The 24,424-nt window shown below is 42.9% G+C and overlaps 1 protein-coding gene across 1 annotated transcript in view; it reads left to right on the forward strand.

The window, feature by feature from the left end:
* The window catches only part of PHACTR1 (phosphatase and actin regulator 1), a 250,946-nt gene that overhangs the window by 158,356 nt on the left and 68,166 nt on the right, over positions 1 to 24,424 (forward strand). Inside the window, exon 4 of the mRNA XM_033154579.1 lies at positions 204 to 368. Coding sequence (XP_033010470.1) covers positions 204 to 368 — 165 coding nt within the window. The remainder of the gene's footprint in view (positions 1 to 203; positions 369 to 24,424) is intronic.

Consider the following 24,424-nt stretch of genomic DNA (forward strand, 5'->3'; position numbering starts at 1 on the left):
AGATGTGTGGGATCACCTTCCTGGATTATCTGCGAATGCTTGTTGAAAGGTGTTATACAAAGGGCAAGTGTTACTATTAATACCTGCCTTTGTCAGCACAGTGTGATCTTGGCTTAAAAACAGAACTTTTCTCTCTGGCAAAGGGGGGAAGGTTGTCCATCTGCTTTACTGACATACGCTCCTTTCACTGTTTCAAAACGCAGCTGAAGAAGTGGAGAGACTGGCAGCCATGCGCTCGGACTCGCTTGTTCCAGGGACACACACCCCTCCGATTAGGAGACGGAGCAAATTTGCCACTCTAGGAAGAATTTTCAAGCCATGGAAGTGGCGGAAGAAGAAGAGTGAGAAGTTCAAGCACACCTCAGCAGGTAATTTTGTCCCTTCTCTCGATGGTGGGTGGTGCTTTGCTATTAAGAGCAAATGAGGAAATCAGAATCTGTCCGCTAGCAGGATTATTACAAAGCAGCCAAGGACTTGTTGTTGTTGTTGATTAAATTTGTCTGCCACCCTATACCGGCAGGTCTCAGGGTGGTTCACAGGATAAAATCACAATATAGAAACACAAAATACATTATCAAAATAAAAAGAACCCAATAACTCCCCCCCCCCATTTTAAAAGGGGGTTGGATGGCAATCAACCAAAGACCTGGTTAAAGTGGAACAATTTTGCCTCGTGCCTAAAGGTGTACAATGAAGGCGCCAGGTGAACCTCCCTGGGGAGAGCATTCCACAAATGGAGCCACAGCAGAAAAGGCCTGTTCTCATGTTGCCACCCTCTAGACCTAGGAGGCACACACAAAGAAGGGCCTCAGAAGATAATCTCAGGGTCCGGGTAGGTTTATATAGAAAGAGGCGGTCTATGGGATATTGCAGTCCTGAGCTGTTAAGGGCATGTGCATGCTGTGGGGTTTTTTTTTAATGGATCTGTGGTGCTCAACTTATCCCCAGGTGATGCATGTGCCCACAGACCAATCCTGCAGTTGACCACATTATAGGTGGAATGTGCACAGGTGCCTCATGGTCAGTAATTCCCTACAATATATTTATTTGTGTTTTTATATTAAAAAAAATAATTAAAAATTTATTGGCGTAAACACATACAGAATACAATAAAAATTATGGATATAGCAAATAAAAATAAATGCACACATATAAAAATCAAACATAGTTTTTTATTTGTTAAATTTATTAAATTTCTATAGCACCCTTCATCCGATGACCCCAGGGTGGTTTACAAGGTCAAAAGCACAAAAATGCACAACATAGTTAGTAACGAACAATAACAATAAACCCCCCCATGGTTTAAAAGGCCATCTTTATGTAGGTATGTAGGTAGGTAGGTATGTAAAAGTCAAGTGGTTTCAGAAACAAAATGAGGCCACACCAAAATAGAATAGTGGCAGGCTGCTATATATTTGGGTGGCATCCTAGGTACACAGAAATATGTATATATATTTGGATGGAATGAAAATGGCAATCCAGTAAGCAACCCCAAACCGCCTGTTGGAAGGTTGTTTGCTTACAGAATTTTGATGGCAGCTGTGGAAAGGTTTAAGCAAAAAGGAAGTCAGGCAGTCAAGTCAAATGATCAAGGGGGCTTCCAGACACGGATAACTTAGTAGCATGCAATCATAGCTGCTGTGCTTTAAACTAGAATTGGAAATTTGCTTCCAGACTTCTGACGCTATGGAGCAAAGTAGCTCCCCTCTTTCCCTAGCCCCAAATATTACAGGGGTGTAGTTTTCCTTGGGCCCACTTTGTGTGGGTTAGATATGTCCCTCCCCCAGCTGCAGCTTGGGGCAGAGGGAGGCCGAGGATATGCAGGCAAAGCCATTTGGGGAAAAAGGGGGTTAAGACAGTTTGTTCACATAGTCCACTAGACGCTGCTTGGAGGCCTCATATGAATACTAGCCTCTGTGTTTGGTCACATGTCTGATGTATTTATATCACTGCTCTTTCATTAATATCTGCTGACTGCATGGAACTTGGGGGTTAATTTATACTTTTTTGTTTCGTGGCATGTAAGATTCCACTGGCTTTGTTACTTTTATCTGGATTCAATATCTATTGTTGTCAAAGAGACGCAGCCGTGCAAAAAAGCAAATTAGATCCCCTTTCGTGTTCTGTATAAGTCATCCCTCTAAAGTCTCCCACAAGACTTGTACCACACACTTCAGATAGCCAGTTCATACAGCCGTATTGTAAACACCTGTGGCAGAAAAGCACTCAGCAGAATCTGCATGGTTTTCTTAGTGAATGTAGAAGAAAGGGTAGGGTGCTTTTTCAAACTGTGCATGATAACAGATCAGGGCTGAGTTGGTATCTGATATCTTGAAGCTCAATACAGCGAGCCCTTTAATTTCCAAAGTAAATCAAAAAAGCAACCCCAGGAGGTGCTGTAATGAGAGCTCGCACGTATTTATGGCTAATCCTTCGGTGTACTGATAAATGTATTTTAGAAAAATATAATTCCCATCAGTCTCCTGGGGAAAATACAGTTCAGTTTCCCCCACTTTGAAGAGGCTTAAATTAGAGAGTGGTGATAAATAAACATAGCCTATGGGCTCAAGCAGAAGGTTCAAGTGTATTTGATGCTCAGAGTTGGTGCAATGTATTGCACTTTTGTATCTCATCCATAGTTACCGCAGGAAGACAAAGCCCAAAAAAGCTAAGCTTCATAGTGTCCAGTATAGTATTGTTCTTAATATGAGAACAACTCGGTTTATATTAAGTTCTACCCAAAGGGAAGCTTCCTGAGAGGTATATAAAAAATATAGGTACTGTATTTGTAACTTGCTCTGGGAGCCTTTTCTCAGCTGAGGAGTGAGGCAGAATACTTTAAATGAATTCAAGCTAGAATATGCAGACTAGATGATGCCTGATGGGACACCACTGACAGAAATGGTGAAGAAAGATACGCAAAGCTGCTGTGTGATTCTCAGCTGAGCAGGAGGGCAGGACTATGGAGGACCCACCTATAAGGCTTGCTTAAGAATGGTTTGCCCTTCACAACCCTATGCTGCCCTTTATTGGAAAATAATATTGTGTATTGCAAGGTTGCTGATAGTGCACCACGTGGGAGGTAGGGGCTTGTCACATTTGGTAAGAGTACTATGACTTCACAGTAGTTAGCTCAAACCATTTCAATTGCCACTCCAATCTTCGAATACCCCCATCTAGTCCAACCCCCTGCAATGCAGGAATCTCAGCTAACCAAATAGATCCATAGGATTGGGAATGCCCTTTAACTATCCCCAAATGACAAATTGTTATGAACTAGACCAAATGCATTATTGAATAGGAATCGGATCAAAAATCTAGACCTGGAGTTCCATAAATTTAGAGATGCTCTCTATCTGGAAAGCAAATATTTAATAATAGCGGCATTTTACCTGAAGTCAAAGGCAGCCAGCAGCGCAATTCAAATATGTCCTGAGGAAAGGTTTGCAAGGTACAGTGAAGTTAATCAGTTTATTATCTAGAACGTCATCTTTTCCAAAAACCATTAAAACTTTAATTAACATGAGGCCCTGGAAGCCCTAGGCAACCCATGTTCAGGCAGATAACACTGTGACAGCCATAATTATTGCAAAAACTTCTAAATGACCAGATTGTATCTCAATAGGGATAGTCTATTTTACTTGATAAGGATTCATAAATCACCAGATTGTATTGGTTTAGTAAAGGGATGGTCTACTTTGCTTGATAGCGATAGCTTATAAGTTGTGTAAAGGAAGCCAGCATGATGCCATCCATACTCTTGAGAGATTGTTGTCGTTTAGTCTTGTCCGACTGTTAGTGACCCCATGGACCAGAGCACGCCAGGCACTCCTGTCTTCCGCTGCCTCCCGCACTTTGGTCAAACTCATGTTACTGTAGTAGCTTCAAGAACACTGTCCAGCCATCTCACCCTCTATTGCCCCCTTCTCCTTGTGCCCTCATCTTTCCCAACATCATGGTATTTTCCAGGGAGTCTTCTCATGAGGTGGCCAAAGTATTGGATCCTCAGCTTCAGGATTTGTCCTTCCAGTGAGCACTCAGGTTTGATTTCCTTCAGAATGGATAGATTTGATTTTCTTGCAGTCCATGGGACTCTCGAGAGTCTCCTCCAGCACCATAATTCAAAAGCATCAATTCTTCGGCGATCAGCCTTCTTTATGGTCCAGCTCTCACTTCCATACATCACTACTGGGAAAACCATAGCTTTACCTATACGGACCTTTTTCTGCTACGTTGTGTTGAAATGTCTCTTTTTTTTTCAATAGAAGTGCTGACCTTCCCCATAGCTTTTGAGTAATGAGCAACAAATCCCCCCAACCAGTCTGCACCATGTAGAGATTAGGGGAACAGGAAGGAGACAAAGTGGAAACCACTAGCAGTGAAGTTGTCACCTGATTCAGAATTATTCCCCCCCCCCCCCCCGTTCTAACCATATGGAAGCAAAATAAAAAGTGTGTATTTAGACATGATCGGATGAGCTGCTGTGCTTTGGTGGCAGCAAGTGCTGTGTCAAATGTGACAACCTTTACTTATTTTCTGTGCCAGGGGTGTGCATTCCTGTTATTGTCGGGTATTTTTATTTATTTATTTATTTATTTATTTATTTATTTTGCTAAATTCCATTTCTAGGCTATGATTAGCCCATACAAGCAAAGGATGACTTTGAACTGAACCAGCAAAACCTTCCTACAAGAATTTGGGGTGGGGTGGGGGTGGAGTGTTCGGGTATTTTGAGAGCAGTTCATTCTTCTTGTTAAGCCCATGCCTCAGAGAAAAGAAGATGCAGGATATGACCCCAGTTTTTTAGACTTGCTGATGGGGACACACGTGCTTTTCACAACGCACATAGTAACTAAGATGAGAAGAAATAACATGGGAAGTAGTTGGCAAGTAGTTGCCCAGTGGACCCTGCCTCTGATAGCTTTAGGCCTCAGTTGCCTATTTTACACAGCTGATACTTGTAGCAGTTGTCTATCTTTGCACACGAGCTGGCAAATGCAGGCTGCTGATGAAAAGGGACGTTTGTGTTTCTGTGCGGCTGAATCTTTTGTGTACCCCCTTGAAAATCTGCTGCGTAGCATATTCCGAGCCATTAAGAAGCGGGTTTTGCCTTGCTGGATTGAAAAGGCTTTTTAAGAATGTGCTAACCCCCGTGCCATCACTTTAATGGCACATTTGTGTGTGTGGGGGGGGGGGAGAATCCTTAAATGTGTCCGAGCTTACAGGAAAGGAATGTTTAATGAGGCCATTTGGATTTTATGCTAATTACACTTCCAGCTGGTATAAAGATTATATGCAGCAGCCTCTAAACTTCAATTCTGTGATGTTCTGTAATGTATTACTGCAAAAAACCGAGGGTAGGGAGGGAGGACAAAATGCAGTTAATCTGCAAGGGAGGGGATGTATAAGACACGGTTTAAAGCCTGAATAGGTAAAATAAAATAAAAATGCAACTGAGTGTTCTTATTCTCTCTCTCTCTCTCTCTCTCTCTCTCTCTCTCTCTCTCTCTCTCTCTGTGTGTGTGTGTGTGACTAGTAGGTTGCATCATATGTTAAAAAGAGGCTTTGCCAACAAATTTACTAATAATGCAATCCCTGGATCTGCAGGTTTACTTTCTTAAAAAATTGATTCTCATATGTAAGATGGGATTGTTATCAGCTGCAGCTGCCAAAATGTGTGGATTTTGTCAAAACAAAGTCTTTTGAATCCTTTAAAGCCTTTTCAGGCATGGCGAGGCAAAACTGGCTTAATGTAAAAGTCCTGCCAATCACAAATCCATAATAGTTGGATGTTTATGGAATGCATGTCTGCAGTCGTTTACATCTTAGGTATTTTTGGTACCTATGTAGTATATGTTGGAGTTTCTGTTAGTCCTTTCTTAATCACTAACTATAACTAAGCATGTGCATATGTAACTGTACTTGATCTCAACCCTTCACATCCAGGGTGACGTGAAGCTATGTGGATAAGCAGGTGCTTTGCATTCAAAAGATTCCAGGTTCAATCCCCGGCATCTCCAACTCAGGTGGTTCAAACTCTGGAGAGCTGCCACCAAATCAGCATAGCAAGCAAACTGGAGCTCACTGATCAGTGGTCTGACTTGATGTAAGGCAACTTTCTGTTTTTAATGTCCATGTCAATTTGATCCCCTGTGGATACTCTCACAGACACACATGGAATGAATGGAGCAGGGGGAAAGATACCAGTGTTTATACCAGCTCTAACTGTTTCATTTATCTGAGAAAAAGTATAGTTAAACTAAATAAATATAAATATTGACTTAAGGAGACATTTATGATCTGTTAGAGCTGTAGAAAATGCAACCAGGAAAACCCTTGTAGTAGCCTTCTTTAATTTATACTAGCAGCCTTGAACCTAACATTGCTCAGGAATTCTAAGAACCCCCCCCCCCAAAAAAAAATCAGTGCAGTTTTGGAAAGCTTCGTCTGCCATCTTGATTCAAAATAGCATCTAAATGTATCCAAACTTAGACAAAAACCTGCTCCTTGATACTTGAGAACCATCACGCAAAATTTGGTTACAATATCACATAGCTATATAAACAACCTTCCAAAATATTTAGTAGCTTAGAATTATTTTTATTACTTTATCTTATGCTGGGATTCCCCCCACCACCGCCCATTCAAAGACCTAGAAAATGTTGATATCATTAATGATAACAAATGCCCCTCAAACATCCTTCACTGTGAAAACCCATTGCTCTTAATTTGCAAAGCAGTCGTGCATTACTGTGAAGGTTCTGCAAAGATTCTCTTGTCGCCCAATTCCCATATGACCTGAATATGTACATGGAAAACAAAGAGATCTTGCCATAAAACAGATGCTTATCAAAATCTAGGACCACATCCAGCGATCATAGGCCAGGCTGATCGAAGTTGGAAATAAACTAGTAGCCAGAATTTGTGCAACATCTAGAGGACGCTCATTTTAAAAGTTAGGGCTTGTGCACAGTTTCAACAGAGCTTCCCCAGTATTAGCATAGTCATGTGGAATCTGCATTGGAACCTCCATTTAGTGTTAGGTCTGGAACATTGATTCATCGTTAGTATAACGAATCTGGTTCCAGGCTGTGGAGAGAGATGCAAAACCAGAGCCAGGTTCGAAATCAAAGCAAACATGCAAGACCATCATCTATGTCAGTCTGAGAATTATATTTCAGCTCTATTGGCTTTTAGCTAGCCAGCGATGGAAAAAGTTGATCAGCAGTGGGATTGTATGCTGTCAGTTTTGCATTGTCGAGGAGAAATGTTTATGTGCCTTAGCCTAGTGCTGCTGTTATTGTTATTGTTTTTGAGTCATGTGCTTTTATTATTCTCATCTGCTTGCAATACAACAGAAATGCATGTATAAATCCCATTGATTTTTATGAGGCATAATGGGCAATTGCATCTAGGATCTAGGAGTCTAGGAGTCTTGGTAGACCACAAACTTGACATGAGTCAACAGTGTGATGCAGCAGCTAAAAAAGCCAATGCAATTCTGGGCTGCATCAATAGGAGTATAGTGTCTAGATCAAGGGAGGTAATAGTACCACTATATTCTGCTCTGGTCAGACCTCACCTGGAATACTGTGTCCAGTTCTGGGCACCACAGTTCAAGAAGGATACTGACAAGCTGGAACGTGTCCAGAAGAGGGCAACCAAAATGGTCAAAGGCGTGGAAACGATGCCTTATGAGGAACGACTTAGGGAGCTGGGTATGTTTAGCCTGGAGAAGAGAAGGTTAAGGGGTGATATGATAGCCATGTTCAAATATATCAAAGGATGTCATATAGAGGAGGGTGAAAGGTTGTTTTCTGCTGCTCCAGAGAAGCGGACACAGGGCAGTGGATTCAAACTACAAGAAAGAAGATTCCACCTAAACATTAGGAAGAACTTCCTGACAGTGAGAGCTGTTTGGCAGTGGAATTTGCTACCAAGGAGTGTGATGGAGTCTCCTTCTTTAAGCAGGTCTTTAAGCAGAGGCTTGACAGCCATCTGTCAGGAATGCTTTGATGGTGTTTCCTGCTTGGCAGGGGGTTGGACTGGATGGCCCTTGTGGTCTCTTCCAACTCTATGATTCTATGATTCTATTCTATGATTCTATGATATTGCTGCTAAGAAAAAAAAGAGTTGTGTCCTGTGTTGTTCTGGTGAATTTCTGTTTTGGTGCTACAGCACCATTGAGATGATAATTGATCCTAGAAATACAGGGCAACAAAGTGTAAATTTTGCAGTTTCATCATAAATCAAATTTGAGGGTATTTTATTCTTATTTTAATCAGCATTGCCAGCAGTGGAATAAATGAAGCAGCCATCCCTTAGGCACGAGTAGTACAGCACATTGATTGAGCTACACTGTTCCACTGACCTCCTGCTTGTATGACCCACATTTGATTTGTCTGTTTGTTGTCTTGGTAATGGGAGTCTGTTGTACAGTGACTTATATTTCCAGGGTTCTATAGTTCTGGTAGCCATCAATAACTCATGAGCTTGAAAGAACAGCCTTGACCATCCTGAGCTCAAGGGCATCACACACACAAACATACACAAACAAACAAACACAATCTGGTTGCTGATAATCTCTGGTCGTCCAGTTCACATGTTGCATTTGTCTGCATGACTCTGGGCTGAGAACAGAATTATTTACATGCACTGTTTGCACACTCTTATTTGCACAATATATTTTTTCTGCACTGTCATACAAACTGAGACTAATCTAAGCCCTGCCGGCTTTGTTTTAAGTAGTGAACAGGTGGTATTCTTTTTAAAATTTCTGAAAAGACATTAACATCAGGCTCTTGTGGCATCAGAAAGCCAAAGTCCTTCCAAGTGTACACCCGTCTTTCACGCAGATGGAAGAAAATATATTGTAATTGTACAGTGAAAATATATTGTACAGTGGAACCTCGGTTCCTGAATGCCTCCTTTGTCATACGTTTCAGTTCTCGAACGCTGAAAACCCAGAAGCAATTGCTTCCGTTTTCGAACGTTTTTCAGAACCCAAATGTGCAAGAAGCTCTTGCAACCAATGGGAAGCCACACCTCGGTTTTCGAATGTTTCGGAAGCCGAATGGGCTTCCAGAATGGATTGCATTCGAGAACTGAGGTACTACTGTATATCATTATGATTATTTGTGTGGTAGGCTCAAAGCCTGAGCCTCCCTTTCTGATTCCTGGATCCAGCATGGCTTCAATTGCTGGAATAGGAGGTAAGGCTGGTAATGGCCCACTAAGTATGTGACAGAAGTGAGCCAGCTGTAAATTACAGAGTGAGCAAAAGTTAACCCCTTCTTAGCAAAACAGGATCTGCATAGGAGTGTCAGACCTAATGAGCACAGCAACTCAGGTCTTGCCCCCATGAAGCAGTTGCCAAGACTAAAGGTCCCTGCCTCTCCACAGCCAGCTATGTCTCCACCCCTCCAGGGGTTTTTTTCCAAGCAAACAGAGACTGTGCCTATGTACCTGTCTATGCTTCTCCAGCTTCATGGCTCTCCTGGTTTTGGGACACGAGGAGCGAGGGAAGCTTGTTGCAACAGGAGGGGGAGACACCCGTGCATCTTCACCAGCTGGTCTTTCTTCTCTCCTGCTTCAGCTTCTGCTTCTGCCTCTGATTCTGGGCCTCTCTCTGCCACAGACTCTCCCTGTTCACTAAACCCTGTTACCTCTTCAGCTTCTGACACCTTCTCCCAGTTTTCTCCATCTTCTCCCTCTGACCACTCATCATTGTCTCACCACCAACACCCTGGCTCTCAACCTTCTTCCTTTGGGGGTTCCCCATCCCACCATTCCTCTGCGTCCAACCATTCCATGACAGTATGTGTCGTTAAGGGAATGGCTCTGTGCCAGTGGACAAATGGGTGGGCCTCCCTCCCTCAACTGTCTGCTAATTAGAAAGACAAAAGGCCGACATGGAGAGTTGAGTGATGTGAGGCAGAAGCTAGACAAAAAGCTGCAGGCTGGAAAGACAAACAGAGAGCCAGGTTGTATATATGTGTAAATTAACCATATATCATAAAGACACCACAGTCTCCGCTGTGCCTCATTCCAAAAGGAAACACGTGGCCTGGAACCGCTGGGATCTTGCACCGTTTGGAGATTAGGGTGGCATGCAGCAATATCAAATAATACTCTTCCCTGTTGGCACTGCATTGGTTAGCCTCACTTACTTGTCTATCTTTTGGTGCCCATGGGCATAAGTCCAGTAAACTATTCTGTGTATTCCACTGAGAATATTCTCTGCTGCTGCACTCACAAGATTGTCTGCGTTAAACATTTAAAGTGTACCAATGCTGAATTGAATTTAAATAACTAGCAGTTGACATGAAGCAGCCATGCTAAAAATATGCAGAAATCCCAAGCCACAGTAACTAGCCCTGTTCATACTTAATGGTAAGTGATAAACCTGGCTTATTGTGAATGAGCAGCATGTTGGCGCATGCTCATTTGCACCACCCCCTCTCCTCTCTGTGTCACACCAGGAGGAAGCAAGAAGCAGCAGTGGACAAAACTGTCTTTGCTGGAAATTGTACAACACAAATGGAACAGTTGACGTGCAGGTCCATTGCTTTTTTACTGTTGCATATGTTCAAAGTAAACAGGATTTATGTTCAGTCCAAGCGTAAAATACATACATTTCAACAACTTGTTCCATTTTTTGGTAGTTGAGTTTCTTTTAGAGCAAGAAAATGACCTCTTTCAAAACAACCGACCACAAAAACAAGCAAACCACAAGTGGCTTTTACCAGCACGGAAAGGATCACAGCTGATTTTCTTTGTGCAGACACATACTTTATTTCCTCCTTAAAATGTCAAATATAACCATCATGTAATTCTAACAATGGTGAATCGTAAGTGCTTTCAAAAGAAATAGTGGGAAATGCAGAGGCTTGGTTTCCAGGGTGAATTTGGATATAGCTTTTGGTGTGTGACGTGCAAGTAATTTTAGGTGCCCATGCTTGGCAGCTGGGGTGGCCAGTTATTGTGCTCTTGGATGCCATTCTATCCTCTGGAAAGTATTCCAGGGGCTGGAAGGAACTTTTACCATATGAACTAGACCCTCCTCCCTGCCCACCATCCACATGCACACTCAAAAATGATAGCTCCGTTGGTTAGAGCTTGGTGCTGCTAACACCAAGGATGCAGGTTCGATTCCTGTAAGGGACAGCTGCATATTCCTGCATTGCAGGGGGTTGGACTAGATGATCCTCAGTGTCTCTTCCAACTCTATGATTCTTGAATAGCCAGGGCATTACGGAAGGCATGGGTAGATAACTTGGGACCTCCAGATAATTGTTCAAACACAACTCCCATCATGTGCAGCCTGGCTAACTGATTTAACAAGCTACATGTGTGGCTCTGTCGCAGGTAATTTTAACGTTTTCTCTTTTTTTTTACCAAATGCAGCCACAGAAACTGCAATGTGGATCTGTGGATCTGTATGTGGAGCAGGGGGAGAACTACAGTGGTACCTCTGGTTGCAGATGGGATCCGTTCCGGAGGTCCGGTTGGATCCCGAGAGTTCCGCAACCTAAGGACCACTTCTGCGCTTGCGTGCGCGGCAAAACCCAGTCAGATAGTTCTGGGTTTGCTGCTTTCGCATCCTGAAGTTTACGCAACCAGAGGGTTATGTAACCGGAGGTACTACTGTAATGGGTAGCGGGTGGGAATGTGTCTTTTCCTCGTGTAGGAAAAGTACCTTGTGAGATGGGGCAGTTTTAAACGGAGAAAGCAGTGAAGAGAAAAGCAATGGGAAGCCCATTTCCCTGTGCTAGTCTTCTATGGCTGCATTTAGGGGGTTTTTTATATATGTTAGCAAAATATTACATGTGATTTTACTGTCACATGTATTTGGGACTTTAAAAAATGCTCTGCCCGCTAAGCTAAAAGACTAGCTGATGGTGACGATTTTCTTCACATCAGCAGTATTTAACTGGGCAATGGCTAAAAGGCTATTTGAGAAAACAGCTTCAAGCAGTTTCTTCTGTGGACCTCCTGTGCCTGTCTACCCCATAGCATAAATATTTAGAAGCCGATTTAGAAGGCTCTGGCATTGCTGAGTCATAGGCAGCAGAAGCAAATCTGAGCTTAGCGCCTGCGGGTTCAGGAAGGGTCATTCCTAAGGAACGCCAGGAGGTGATTGGAAGACGGTTGTGTGGGCATTAATTCATGATATAACTATACTGCCATGTTTCTATTCTTTACATTCAAAAGAGGCAAATGAACCTGGTTATAAACTCTGTTATAAAACAAAAATATCTAAAGAACGCAATAAAATCTCACAATTTAAAACAGGTACTCACGTCCTGCCTTTGGGCTTCCCATGGGTTGGCAGGTGTCAGAACAACATGCCAAACCCTCCAAGTGTCCCTGTTTTCCAGGGACAGTTCTGGATTTGCAGAAGCCGTCCTGGTTTCTGTTTTGGTCCTGGAATGTTCCGCTTTTCCTTAGGACGTCCCTATTTTCATCAGAGATATGTTGGAGGATATGGAGTTATGTGACCCCCCACCCCCAAGGCAAGGAGAGAAGTAACTATACAACCTTTAGAAGACATCTGAAGGCAGTCCTGTATAGGGAAGTTTTTTAATGTTTTATTGTGTTTTTATGTATGTTGTGAGCTGACCAGAGAGGCTGGGGCAACCCTGGGTATAAATAATAAAAATATTATTATGATGGAATAGGAGGATTTTCATTGGAGAAATGTTGGAAGGTATGGGATTCTAGACTAGATGTGTTCTGATTCAGCTGGCTCTTCTTACGAGGTAGTTGAAGCAGCAGCAGCAGCAGCACCCCCCCCCCCAAAAAAAAACAGCTGGCAGTTTTGGCATGCATGTTGGGGGGGGGAATCCCCTTCTTAGATACATCAGCATGCATTATGCGTGCTTGCAAGATTTACAGTATTTTGGATGAAAAGTATAACATGCAGCCCTAAACCAATGACTTCTTTGTTGTTGTTGTTTTCAGAGGAATTCATTATGATTCCAAAGGTTTGAATTAGGCTCTGTTTGACATCATTAATTTATTATACTTACTTTTGCAAATATATTTCTTGCAAATCGGTTACTACTACAATTTCTGCACTAAGCGTTGGGATCTCTTTTCAAGGAGCTTATTCTGTTTCATCCATGCCTAAACCTGGAGTTCTTGCCTTTGGGCACCTCAGTCCGGGTGGTTATCCCTTGATACTTTTTGAAAATTCATTCTGGTAAAAGTGCACCATAGCATGACTAGACAGAAAATGTTGTGGGTTTTCCCCCTGCGGATTCTTAAGGCTTATTCACGGGGCAAGAGTTTCTGCACAACCCTCTTGTATCTAATAGTGTAGCCTGGGAACCGTTTGCCAGCTCAGAGGAGTTTTCTATTCCTGGGATAGTGGCCCCGGGGGGGGGGGGTGAATTCTGTGCTTGTTCTGTTCTCACTAAACATCTTTGCCCAAGAATCTTTCCCACCACAATTCCTGTGAAGGAATCAAACTGTATTGCTCTTAGATTATGCATGCTCTGTTTGGTCTTGACTGACGTCATTGCTCCCAGAACCACAATGACGCTTGCTCCCGAAACTGTGTGATTATATAAGCAGAGTGTCTCTCTTTTTTTCACAGCAAAACATACTCTTTTGCAGCTATATTTAAAGCATGGCATTCCTCATGCCAAGGATCACTTCCTGAGCCCACTCCCACCCCCGTCACATTTTGCTGAAGGCTCTACTCTGTCAACTACATTTATTTCTACCACTGCCTGCCATGCGCCAGTTTAAAAAGCCAATAGTACAGTATATTACGGCTAGAAATGTGCTAAGTAAACATGACTGTTCTGCAGTGCTGCCAATAGTTCAAAGTGAACCAGAGGGTGGGCAAAATGCAAAATGGCAGGTTCGTGTTCCTGCCTGCCCATTGACATGTATCTGCACTAGAAACTAGTTGCATGCACATGGTCACACACACACACTTTACTAAAGACAATTGAACTCTAAAGAATGATGGTTTATGATACTAACAGCGTTTTAATAAGGGAGGAATCTACCAGTTGTAGATTAAAAGAACACTGTTCCTTGTACACAGAAATAGTTGGGAGTGTAGGCAAAAATTAAACAGTGAGACCTCCTCTGCCCAAAAGGCTAGTTAGTCATCTGTGCCCAGGTAACAGAAAGATGGAAAGTGAAAGCAGGTTGTCAAGCAGTTGTATTATTTTGGTTCGACATTTTTTACTTACTTCATTGCTCAAGATGCCACTATTGTAATAAAACCTCAAATAAATTTGCAAAATGAATTTAAAAACTTTGAACACAGGAAGCTGCCTCCTACCAAGTCAGATCACTGGTCCTTCTAGTTTACAATTGCCTATAGTGACTGGCATAGGTGTGCCATTAGGCTGTGCACCCAGGGAATTTTCTTTTTTTAAATGCAACATTTATTGAATACTAATGCCCAATCATAGAGGACATTATTCATCAAGCAAACCAAAGAAACAAAAACTTAAATAAGCTTAATTTTTAATATTAACAACTAAAATTTACTTAAGAAATGAGACACAAAATACAAAAAAAATTCCAGGTGTATTCAAAGATACAGTCAACTTTTACAATCTGTATCTTTACCCAGATAATGAGCTAACCCAAACTGACCAAGACAGATTAAAGTTTCTTCACCATCCTATCCTAGAGAATGAGACATCACTCACTAGGTGTTATGGACCTAAATTTCTCAATCACAAGGCCGGGATGGCTTCTCCTCCTCCTTGTTGTGTGCTACAAAAGCATCCCCTCAGCTGCACCAAAGGTGCAGAGCGGAACTCTGATGGAGACAGAGCCATGAGAGAGAGAGAGAGAGAGAGAGAGAGAGAGAGAGAGAGAGAGAGAGAGAGAGATGCAGGCAGAAGCTGCATATCCATTGCAGACCTATTCCAGCCTAATTATTCTGCCTGTATCTCTGTCAACTTCCCTCCTCCCTTCAGCCTTCGTCTCTTCCCCACCATTGCTTCCCTGCATGTTGTGGCAGCTGAGGGAGTCAAGTTGCCTCTGTACTCTCTCCTCCTTGCCATGTTTTTGGAAACGACAGGGTGTGCCTGGGAACAGCTGGCACACCCTGAGCACATGCCTATGCTGATAGGTAATAGGGTTCCAGGACTTCAGGCAAGGCAGGAGTGTTTCCCCAGTTTTATGTCCTTATCCATTCTGGTTGGGGCCAATGAGTGGACCTTTTTAAAAAAGGCTTTTTACTTTGAGTCCCTGTGAAATACTGAGGGAAAAGGCAATAATCTTACATTTCCCATACATACAATACTTGCAACCAAATTTGAATCTCTTGTTAAGGTAAAATTATTCAAATTCCATGCTTTTCATGCAGATATACTGCCAATAATGCAATTCATGGAGGATCAGCATTCTCTGTATGCAGCAACCCAAGGGTGTTGGAATGTTTTTGACATATCCCCATACGATCTGAAGAACAGATGTTTTCCACTCTGCGTGGTCTTCTGTGTAGCTTTCTAAATTAACCATGTGCGTACATAAAGTTCTGAAGTAGCTAAAAAATACAACATAAACAGTATTTCAGCCCACAAACACCCTGTCCCAAGTTCCCAAAAACATAGCATGAATGTTACTTTAATGAGCTGCCTTCATTGTGAGTAATGGGAAATGAAATGTTCTGTATAGTCCTAGCCATCCATCTTGTTTTAAACTTTGCAAGCTGCCTGTCTACTAGCTGTTGAAAGTACAAAGGCACTGAAACAAGCATAGGAGAAATTAAAGGAATTCAGGCATGTAAAAAATCCCCAATATAGTCAGAGAAGGCATGATAAAAATTAGAATCATGGCATTCACTTTCTTTGTACCTATCTGTAGTCCACAGAGTCCCCAAAACTAAACTCTCATCCTGCAAAGATAATTGGGTTGTATTCAATTCTAGTCCTACTCTGAGTAGACCTAATCTGGAGCCAGGCCTGCACATACGGTATCTGTTTTTCCGTCTGCATCTCCTTCCCTGTTTCCCCTGTATCAAATTTTTGATAGTGAGCTCCTCTGGGCAAGGTCCACTTGCACTCTGTAAAGAACCTTGCACACTAATGGGGCTACAAACAAATACGATAAATAATAAAACCTAGGAATAGCTTTCTGAATGGTTTAAGCTGCTGGTTTTTACAGATTCAGTAGAGACAGAAGCCAGTTTGATAGTTGAAGGTTTTGTGTATCCTTGACCTAATCATGTCAGTGATACTCCTGCATCTCAGAACTCGCTAAACATGGGGACTGGGAGAGCTCTTTAAAAAGGTAAAGGTACCCCTGACCGCTAGGTCCAATCATAGACGACTCTGGGGTTGTGGGGCTCATCTCGTTCTATAGGCCGAGGAAGCTGGCATTTGTCCGCAGACAGCTTCTGGGTCATGTGGCCAGCATGACTAAGCCACTTCTGGTGAACCAGAGCAGCACATGGAAACGCTGTTTACCTTCCCACCAGAGCGGAACCTATTTATTTACTTGCACTTTGACATGCTTTCAAGCTGCTAGGTGGCAGGAGCTGGGACTGAAAAACAGCAGCTCACCCTGTCACGGGGTTTCGAGCCGTCAACCTTCTAATCGGCAAGCCCTAGGGCCTAGGCTCAGTGGTTTAGACCACAGCATCACCCGCGTCCCTGGGAGAGCTCTTTAGGCTAAGGCAATTCTGATATATTTGTGGGTAGCTAGGAAAGCTTGGGGCCTGAAATGTAAACCTTGCCTTTTCCATCTTGCTAATATTGATAGTCTGGTTTGCTCATGTGCTGCTGCTGCCGTTGTTTTAATTCAGAGGGGCAAACATTAACTGATGGGGGAAGTGTCTGTTGCAGTAAGCGAATATAGCAGATAATAAATCTTGTTAACTTGTCAGGTTGTCTCTTCTTGGGAAACTTGCAGCCACAATCCACTTTGGCGCTCTTGGCATGATAGTTAACCCTTAACTGAGAGAGCAAGAGTGAAGTAAGTGGGGTGGCCATCTGATTACCTGAGTGGGACTGTAGATTGTGCCTAAAGTGATGCTTGGTGAAATTTGAGAGAAGAACTTTAATGGCTACGGATGCTTCCTGAATGAGCAGCACCTTCAGTGGGGTGAACGGGGGCAGAGGGAGTTTTTAATTCATAGGGACAGGGGTATTGCTGAGAGTTTCTTATTGGAGTCAGCTGAAGCTAAGTGTGCAGCCTTTGGGGATGAGTTTGCACAAGTTCTCTCCAGATCTATGGCAGCCCATGGTAAGAAGGGGTGTGTTCTATGCTGTGCTTATATATTTGGACATAAAGCTAAATTTACAAAGGCAATATGCCTCTCCAGTGTTCTCTCATACAATGAAAATGAAATCCTTCAGTAACACGTTTGTCGTTTCATGCAGTCTTGAAGGGTTCGTCAAGCCTCTGGAGCAGATTTCAAGAGGGGGAAGGGGGCTGGCAAGGAGGGAGAATCAGCTAAAATAATACCCTCCCCTCCTTCCATTAGCGGATCAAATACCTTCCTTTTGCAGAACAGAATCATTCGCTTCCACTCGTTGTGTTCTGTGGTTTGTTTATTAAAAAGACTTCCTTGGTGCAGTATATGTCACAGGTGAAACACTCCCATGCAGCAAATCCGTTTGTGCCATTCATTGAAGCCAAAGGGAAATGTTCTTTGCTCTAGGGTGTAATTTTAAACAGTGTGCTAAGACAGTCATCCGCCGCCCACTCCAGCTTCTTATAAGCCTTTTAAATCTTTTATAGTGGCTCATAGATTTTGAACCATTCTGCACAGCAGATAAATAAACTATTATGTGAAAGACTGCTTACATAGTCACCTGAGAAAGTGGTGGTGGGGGGAGGGGGCAGAGGTGAAAGAATATTTTAAGAAGTATTTTCTAATAAGTTATATTTCGGCAAAAAGAAAAGGAAAGCGGGCATTTCTGTCTCCCTCTTCTCCCCCTCTTCTCCCCCTCTTCTCCCCCACTCTCCCGGGTAGATTAGCATATAACTACAGCATTTTAAATGAATTTAGATGCAAGTCTGTCACATGGCCTCTTGAGATTAGCAACAAGCCTTCTCTATCAAAAGGAAAATGGTTGGATTAAAGACTTCCACTGCGTTGGAGGACTTGTATAAACTGCGTCACATTAAAGCAGTTGTATTTAACCTGATACAAGGTTCTTCCTAAAGAAGTAGAAATATTTTGATGCATGTCTGCTGTAAAAGTGTTATGAGAATTAGATTTTTTTAAAAAATCATCCAAGTCTGTGTCTTCGGGGAAGTGTTGTTAAAAATTATGTGATCAAAATACCGAGCGTTTACCTGAAAGCCCCTGACATGGGATGCATTTGAGCCAGATACATCCCAGGAACTGCTGGTGCTATTCCACCAGAACCTGAGTGGAATCATTGAAAGCTACTGCACTCCTGGGGTGGTTGTGGGGAAACTTTGTCCCTGTAAATAGAGTCTAATATTGCAAAATGACATAAACCTCAAGTGTCTCCCTTCCAAATGAAACCAAACAGGTAAACACTGCACCCCTGAGACTTCTTGCTACTTGCAGAAGTGTGGAAAGTATAATTCTACCTTCCATACTTTAAATCTGTGACGCACAGGGCCACTGTGGAATTAAAAGAACAGAGCAGGACCTGTACAATATAGTTGAGGAGGCAGGAATTGAGTCTGAATTCTTGCTATAAGGAAGAGAATGTAAACATGTGTGAAATGTCTATTATCAGAGTGCAAGCATTTGATCTACGCTTGTGATTGGACCCATTCCACTGTGTTCCTTTTGGAGCTTGCTGCAATCCCCAACTCTGAGACCAAATGAGTTGAATGCACTATTGGTACACAATAAAAAAATTCCTTCCAGTAGCACCTTAGAGTGCTGTCACTCTCTTAATTGCCCAGCAAAGTGCTTGTAAGTATAGGATCACAGTGTTTGCTGGTAAGAGCCTAAAAGTCACCAACCTAAGTTTTCAATATTATAATGATTATGGTTAGGGGCCTCCTGTGCTTATTACAGCTGTGTCATAAGTAGAAATTTCCTTTTTGCATTTGAAGGTTTGGGGGTACAGCATCATTTTTTACCTTTCTTTTTGTAACACAGCTGTTACAGATTCAGGAACCTTAGCAACCCTACGACCACTCAGCTTTACCCACACCTTGGGCTATAATGTTGCAGTCCAACAACAGCTGGAGAGTCAAGTTTGAGAAACACTGGATTAAGGCAAATACTTTGTTAGTATTTCACTTGTTCACTTCTGCACATGTCCCCATTGTTATTCCTATCATTGCTCAAGTAAGCTCCCTACTCAATTGCGAACCCCGGAACAGTTGGGTTCTACATCATACAGAGAGCTTGCGCAAAGTTCAGCAGGTACTTTGCTGCAGACATTCGGTCTCCAGCAGCGGGGTGAGGGGCTGCAGGAACAAGAATGGACATGCACACGAAAGCTCATACCAAGAACAGACTTAGTTGGTCTCTAAGGTGCTACTGGAAGGAATTTTTTATTTTATTTTGTTTTAAGAATGGGGAAGCATGGGATAGGGGACAGAGCCAACAAGCTCATTTCTGCTCTCTCCTTTGCACAATGGTAATAACATTGCCGAGGGAGAGAATAGGACTCTGGTGTTTTAAATAGCTCATCATCTTTAAGAGTGTGTTTTCAATGGGCAATAGCAGTCACCCTTGTTGTCAGGGTTTGATTTAATTTTGTTACTGCAACAGCATGCATTTAAATGAGAGATTTGTGCCAGAGGAATTTATATGTAGTGCAGATTCTAAACCCAAACCCATTACTATGAAACAAAATGAAAAACCCCTGTCTGTCAGTCTGTCTAAAGATATATAGGAGAGAAACTTTGTATATGTGTTTTCCCCAAAAACTGATATTCCCCCCCCCCACCCTTGTTGTCTAAAATTATCTTTAATTAGGATTGTATAATCTTGCAAGAAAACTGCTGACAATTAGAATTGGCAGACACATTCAGCTCCTAGTTTTAATTAGAGTGAGCCTTTCGTTGCCAGAAGTAAGAGATGGTGCATTAAGGCTTTTAAACATTTAATCAGAAGGATGTTATGTAATTGTCTTGATATTGGCAGGAAAAGAAATTGAGGAAGAGGGGGAAGAAGCAATTATTCTTTTACGTCCATTTTAAAGACTTTCAAAAGCCTGGTTAGAAAAGGAAGACCACACAATCATTCTCTTGAATTTCTCGCACGTGGTTATCAGGCGTCTCTTTAACGCCAGGAACAACCACAAACAGATGCCCTCCCAAGCTGTTCCTCTGCCTTTCCTTGCCTTCCAACTCTTTCCAACCCAGTTTCCCTTTTTTTAAAAAAAAAAAAAATATGGCCTTCAAAAACAAAGTGAGCATTGCATTGTGACCTTCAGGCTCCAGTGCATTTCTTGAGTGTGTTCTAAGGCAAGAACCAACTAGTATGCTGCAAGAAAGGCTTAAGGACACAGGAATCAGTCACACTTCTGAATCCCAGGTAATAAAGTGCAAAGCAGGTTCAGTCTTTGGTGTCTCCAGGCAAGGCTGGCAAGGACTCCTGCCTGAAATCCTGTCTAGCCATGGCTAGTTGCCATGAACAGTACTGAGCTGGATGGACCAATGGTCTGATTCGATACGCATCAGTTTCCTGCATTTCTATGAGCCAAAGCTTGCTGATGCTCCCTGTGAAGCCTTGGAGCACTTCCCTCATTGGGAAATGGGAAATGTCCCCAGAGGCCCCTGTGAAGATAAAATGGCTAAGTGAGTTTCCCATGGAATGGGACACCAAGCAGCCTAGAGAGTAGGGTGGTGCAGCTTGCACCCTCTGGGCACCGCACTCATCGGAAAATGAGGTTAAGGTTGGAGACGAGGAGGCATGCGAAAGAGTCACACTTTGCTTCCTCCACTCCTGCCAGGAATCCCGCCTGTTGGGAAGTGGGTGATAGCCTTAGTGACCCATGCATAATTTTAGTGGCTGCTGAGAAAATAACTCATTTCCCATTGCACCTGGCTTCTGTACCTGTATTTGCGGAAAGGAGGTGGCAACTGAAGCTCCTGCAGGAGCAGGATAAGCGAGAGAGTATCTGCCCTATTGCCCAGGGCCCCCCCAAAAAAATCTGGAGCTAGACACTGTACAAAAATTGCTCACCTTTATGACCAGAAGGATACACACACAAAGAGAGAGACACAAACATAGGATATATAAATAATGCACTGGCCCTTCCTAGGGTGGGGTACCATGCATTCCTTGCCCTGATTCTTCCATTAAAATGGAAGACATGTTTTTTGTTGTGTGTGTTTTGAATACTGTGAGCAAAGGGGGGGTGTTCCTAATAAATTGTACGTTTCAGAAGATGCCAAAAGAGGTGAGGGAAAGCTGTGATTTGTGAAATCGTTGACATCCCCACTGTAATTTCCAAAGGCCAAGGTGCTGATAACACAGGTGCCTGGTCAGATTTTCAGTGCGTGTAATTATATCCCATCACCAGAGGATATGTTATTCTTGGCGTCCCTTCTCAAGAGCAGTTGGCTCCTCTTCCTAACCCAGCGTGATTGCTGTTCTCCAGCAGAGTCATGACTCCATCTCACCGCTGGGTGATTAATTTGTTTAGGGAACTTGCAACATGTTTTGTTATTCTTCGGGAAGAAACATGCTAAAGATTGAATATCATTATTGGTTTCCTTTCAAACCCCGTCCGTTTCTGCTGAGAAATACCAAAAGCAATTTTTTAGGATGACAACTGACTGGAGGTTTGAGTGGGGGGGGGGTGTGCGGAGTGGGGAAGCAGGATGTTTACTTGCTTATCAAAGCCTTCACCTATTGTTTCTTCTTTGTTGAAATAAATATGTCAAGTTTAAGTGGAAGGGTAATATGTGATGCTCGATCTGTTATTGAAAACACAATATCTTACAGCGAACATTTAAAAGCAGTGTACAGCAAGGCGGATTTTGAATTGATAGCAATACCAGTCCCCCCCCCCATAAAGGATTGTGAAGGATCCCTCCCCCTCCCCATGGTAAATTGTACAGTAAAGCTCAGCAAAAAATTACATTCTTCCTCCTCCATAGCCTGCAGTATGAAGCAGTTGACAAGTTCAGTAATGGAAATTCTCCTTCAACCAAGACAATGTCCTGTTCTCTCTACCCGTGTGGCAATCCTGACCCATTTCACCAGAGCTACATTAACCGTTATTCTACATTGGCTACAGAATACAGCCTAGCCCTGCAGGCCCCCATTGCACCATGGCTTTCCCAGAAAGTAAAATGTCCTGCCAGCCTGTCACCAGCAGATAAGGACCACCTGTGGCTTCTCTTCCTTTAGTATGAAACAGGGAAGCAGAAGTCGTGGTCCAAGACCTAGATGGAATGTTGAGATAGGAAATCCTGGCCAACACGATGGGCAGAAAACAGCACTTTATACAGTTTCAGGGTCAGAATGGCTTTGGTAACCCAGCCAAAGACTCTTCCTACCTCTGCTTCTCCCACTATGCAGCCAAGGAAGCATCCACTTCCCTTTAGTGTAGGAAAGGGAAATAGGAAGCATGCTGGCTAACCAGTGCTGAGGTAAGGAACTCAGAGTCCCTTTGCAAAAAACCCTTGCCTCAACTTTTTAATCTGGGGAGCAGGAAAGGGTGGTGTGTGGAGGAGATATTCCAGGCCCCTTGGCTATGCACTTGCAAAATAACCTCCTGGAGAATAACATGGAGAAAGGAGGGGTGGAATTGCCACGAGGTTGCCACGATGATCCCATCCACCTCTGCAGCTTCAGTATGGGCAGGCTGGTCATTCATCATACTTGTCATGGCTTCACTGTTCCAAGGGATCTAGGTAAATCACATCCAGTATAATTAATCTGAGCCTTAAAAGCACATAGAGCTGAAAGAAGAAAGAATGTCACTTTTCCAGCTTCTCTCTTCAGCTGTATGTGCTTTTCAAGGGAGAAAGAGGTAACCAGCCTCATCACTTCATGGCCAAGAGTGCCATGAAAGGGGACTCATAGGCTCTGTGGGCATCAGAGGATGAACTTAAAGGTGCCATTGTATTTGTGGGCCCCACATTCGCAACCAATGACCCAGGGTTTTCTGTACAACTTCTGTACAATCACACTTTTTTAGGACACAGTTTGCTGTTCAAAGTGTTGTTAATTCTGTTTAGCAACAGAATTTGTCTCTGATTAGCTTTTGATCCATGAATTTTCTGCATGTGCATTTTACCTAGTAAATGCCACACAGCATTGTGAGATTGTTGTTGCGCTGCATCAGGGTGTTTGGAGTGAATCTATTTCCCATTTCTCTCTGTGTTGCCTTCACACTGCTGTTGGTGAGTAAATAGAACAGAAGTAATTTGAAGAATGACTTTGCAGCTTAAAGTGGGTCATCTTCAAGTGTTTGGGGACAAATTTGGTTTGGCAAAAAGGGATTAAAATATCATGGCAATACCATTGCTGTGCTATAGAAAACATTAAAATACGCCATTGAATTTGCAGCAGATTTGATGTAGGCATGATGGCTGTCAGTATTGCTGCCTACAATTTCAGAATGACTTTCCAAAATTGCTTATTTTCAACTAAATTCCACAATTGGGGACGACGACCCCAGAGCAGCCATATTGTTCACTTCATAAAACCAAAGGAAGACCAGCTAGTCCTAATTTCTTTAGAAGCATTTTAAAGTCATGTTTAATCAGCAATCTTCAAAATTTTCTAGCAATAACTAACGTTTTAAGAGTAGTTTGAAAAATTATTTACGGGGGGCTGTGTGTGTGTGTGTGTGTGTGCAGAGCAATCCTAACTAGGGCGAGTCTAAAGAGGTGTAGAACATGCTACTTCCAAACCCTGATAGTTTATGGACTCCCCCCCCCCCCGGTGGTTCATTCTTTTTATCATCAACCCCCCACCATTGTTTCCTATAGAGGGGAATAAACAATGGCCTCTTTAGGCTGCTGTAGCTGGGGAAGTGCTCACTGGAAGGACAGATCCTGAAGCTGAAGCTCCAATACTTTGGCCACCTCATGAGAAGAGAAGAGTCCCTGGAAAAGACCCTGATGCTGGGAAAGATTGAGGGCACAAGGAGAAGGGGACGACAGAGGACGAGGTGGTTGGACAGTGTTCTCGAAGCTACCAACATGAGTTTGACCAAACTGTAGGAGGCAGTGGAAGACAGGAGTGCCTGGCGTGCTCTGGTCCATGGGGTGATGAAGAGTTGGACATGACTAAATGACTAAACAATAACAACAAGCTGGAGTCTCTCAGAGAAATGGACTTTGGATCCAGCAGATCCAAGGCCACCTTTAACCCCTCATTTTAAGGCCTACCAATTTGGGTTCTACATTTCAGAATCTGTGTCCACAGAATTTTTGCAGATATAATGGTGACCTTGGAACAGACTCTCCCTACCCACCCACCCACCACCACCAGCAGCAGCAGCAGTAGAGTGGCACCTCTGTTCCATCCTAACACCCTTAA

This window comes from Lacerta agilis, chromosome 7, assembly GCF_009819535.1.
Source record: "Lacerta agilis isolate rLacAgi1 chromosome 7, rLacAgi1.pri, whole genome shotgun sequence".
NCBI lineage: Eukaryota > Metazoa > Chordata > Lepidosauria > Squamata > Lacertidae > Lacerta > Lacerta agilis.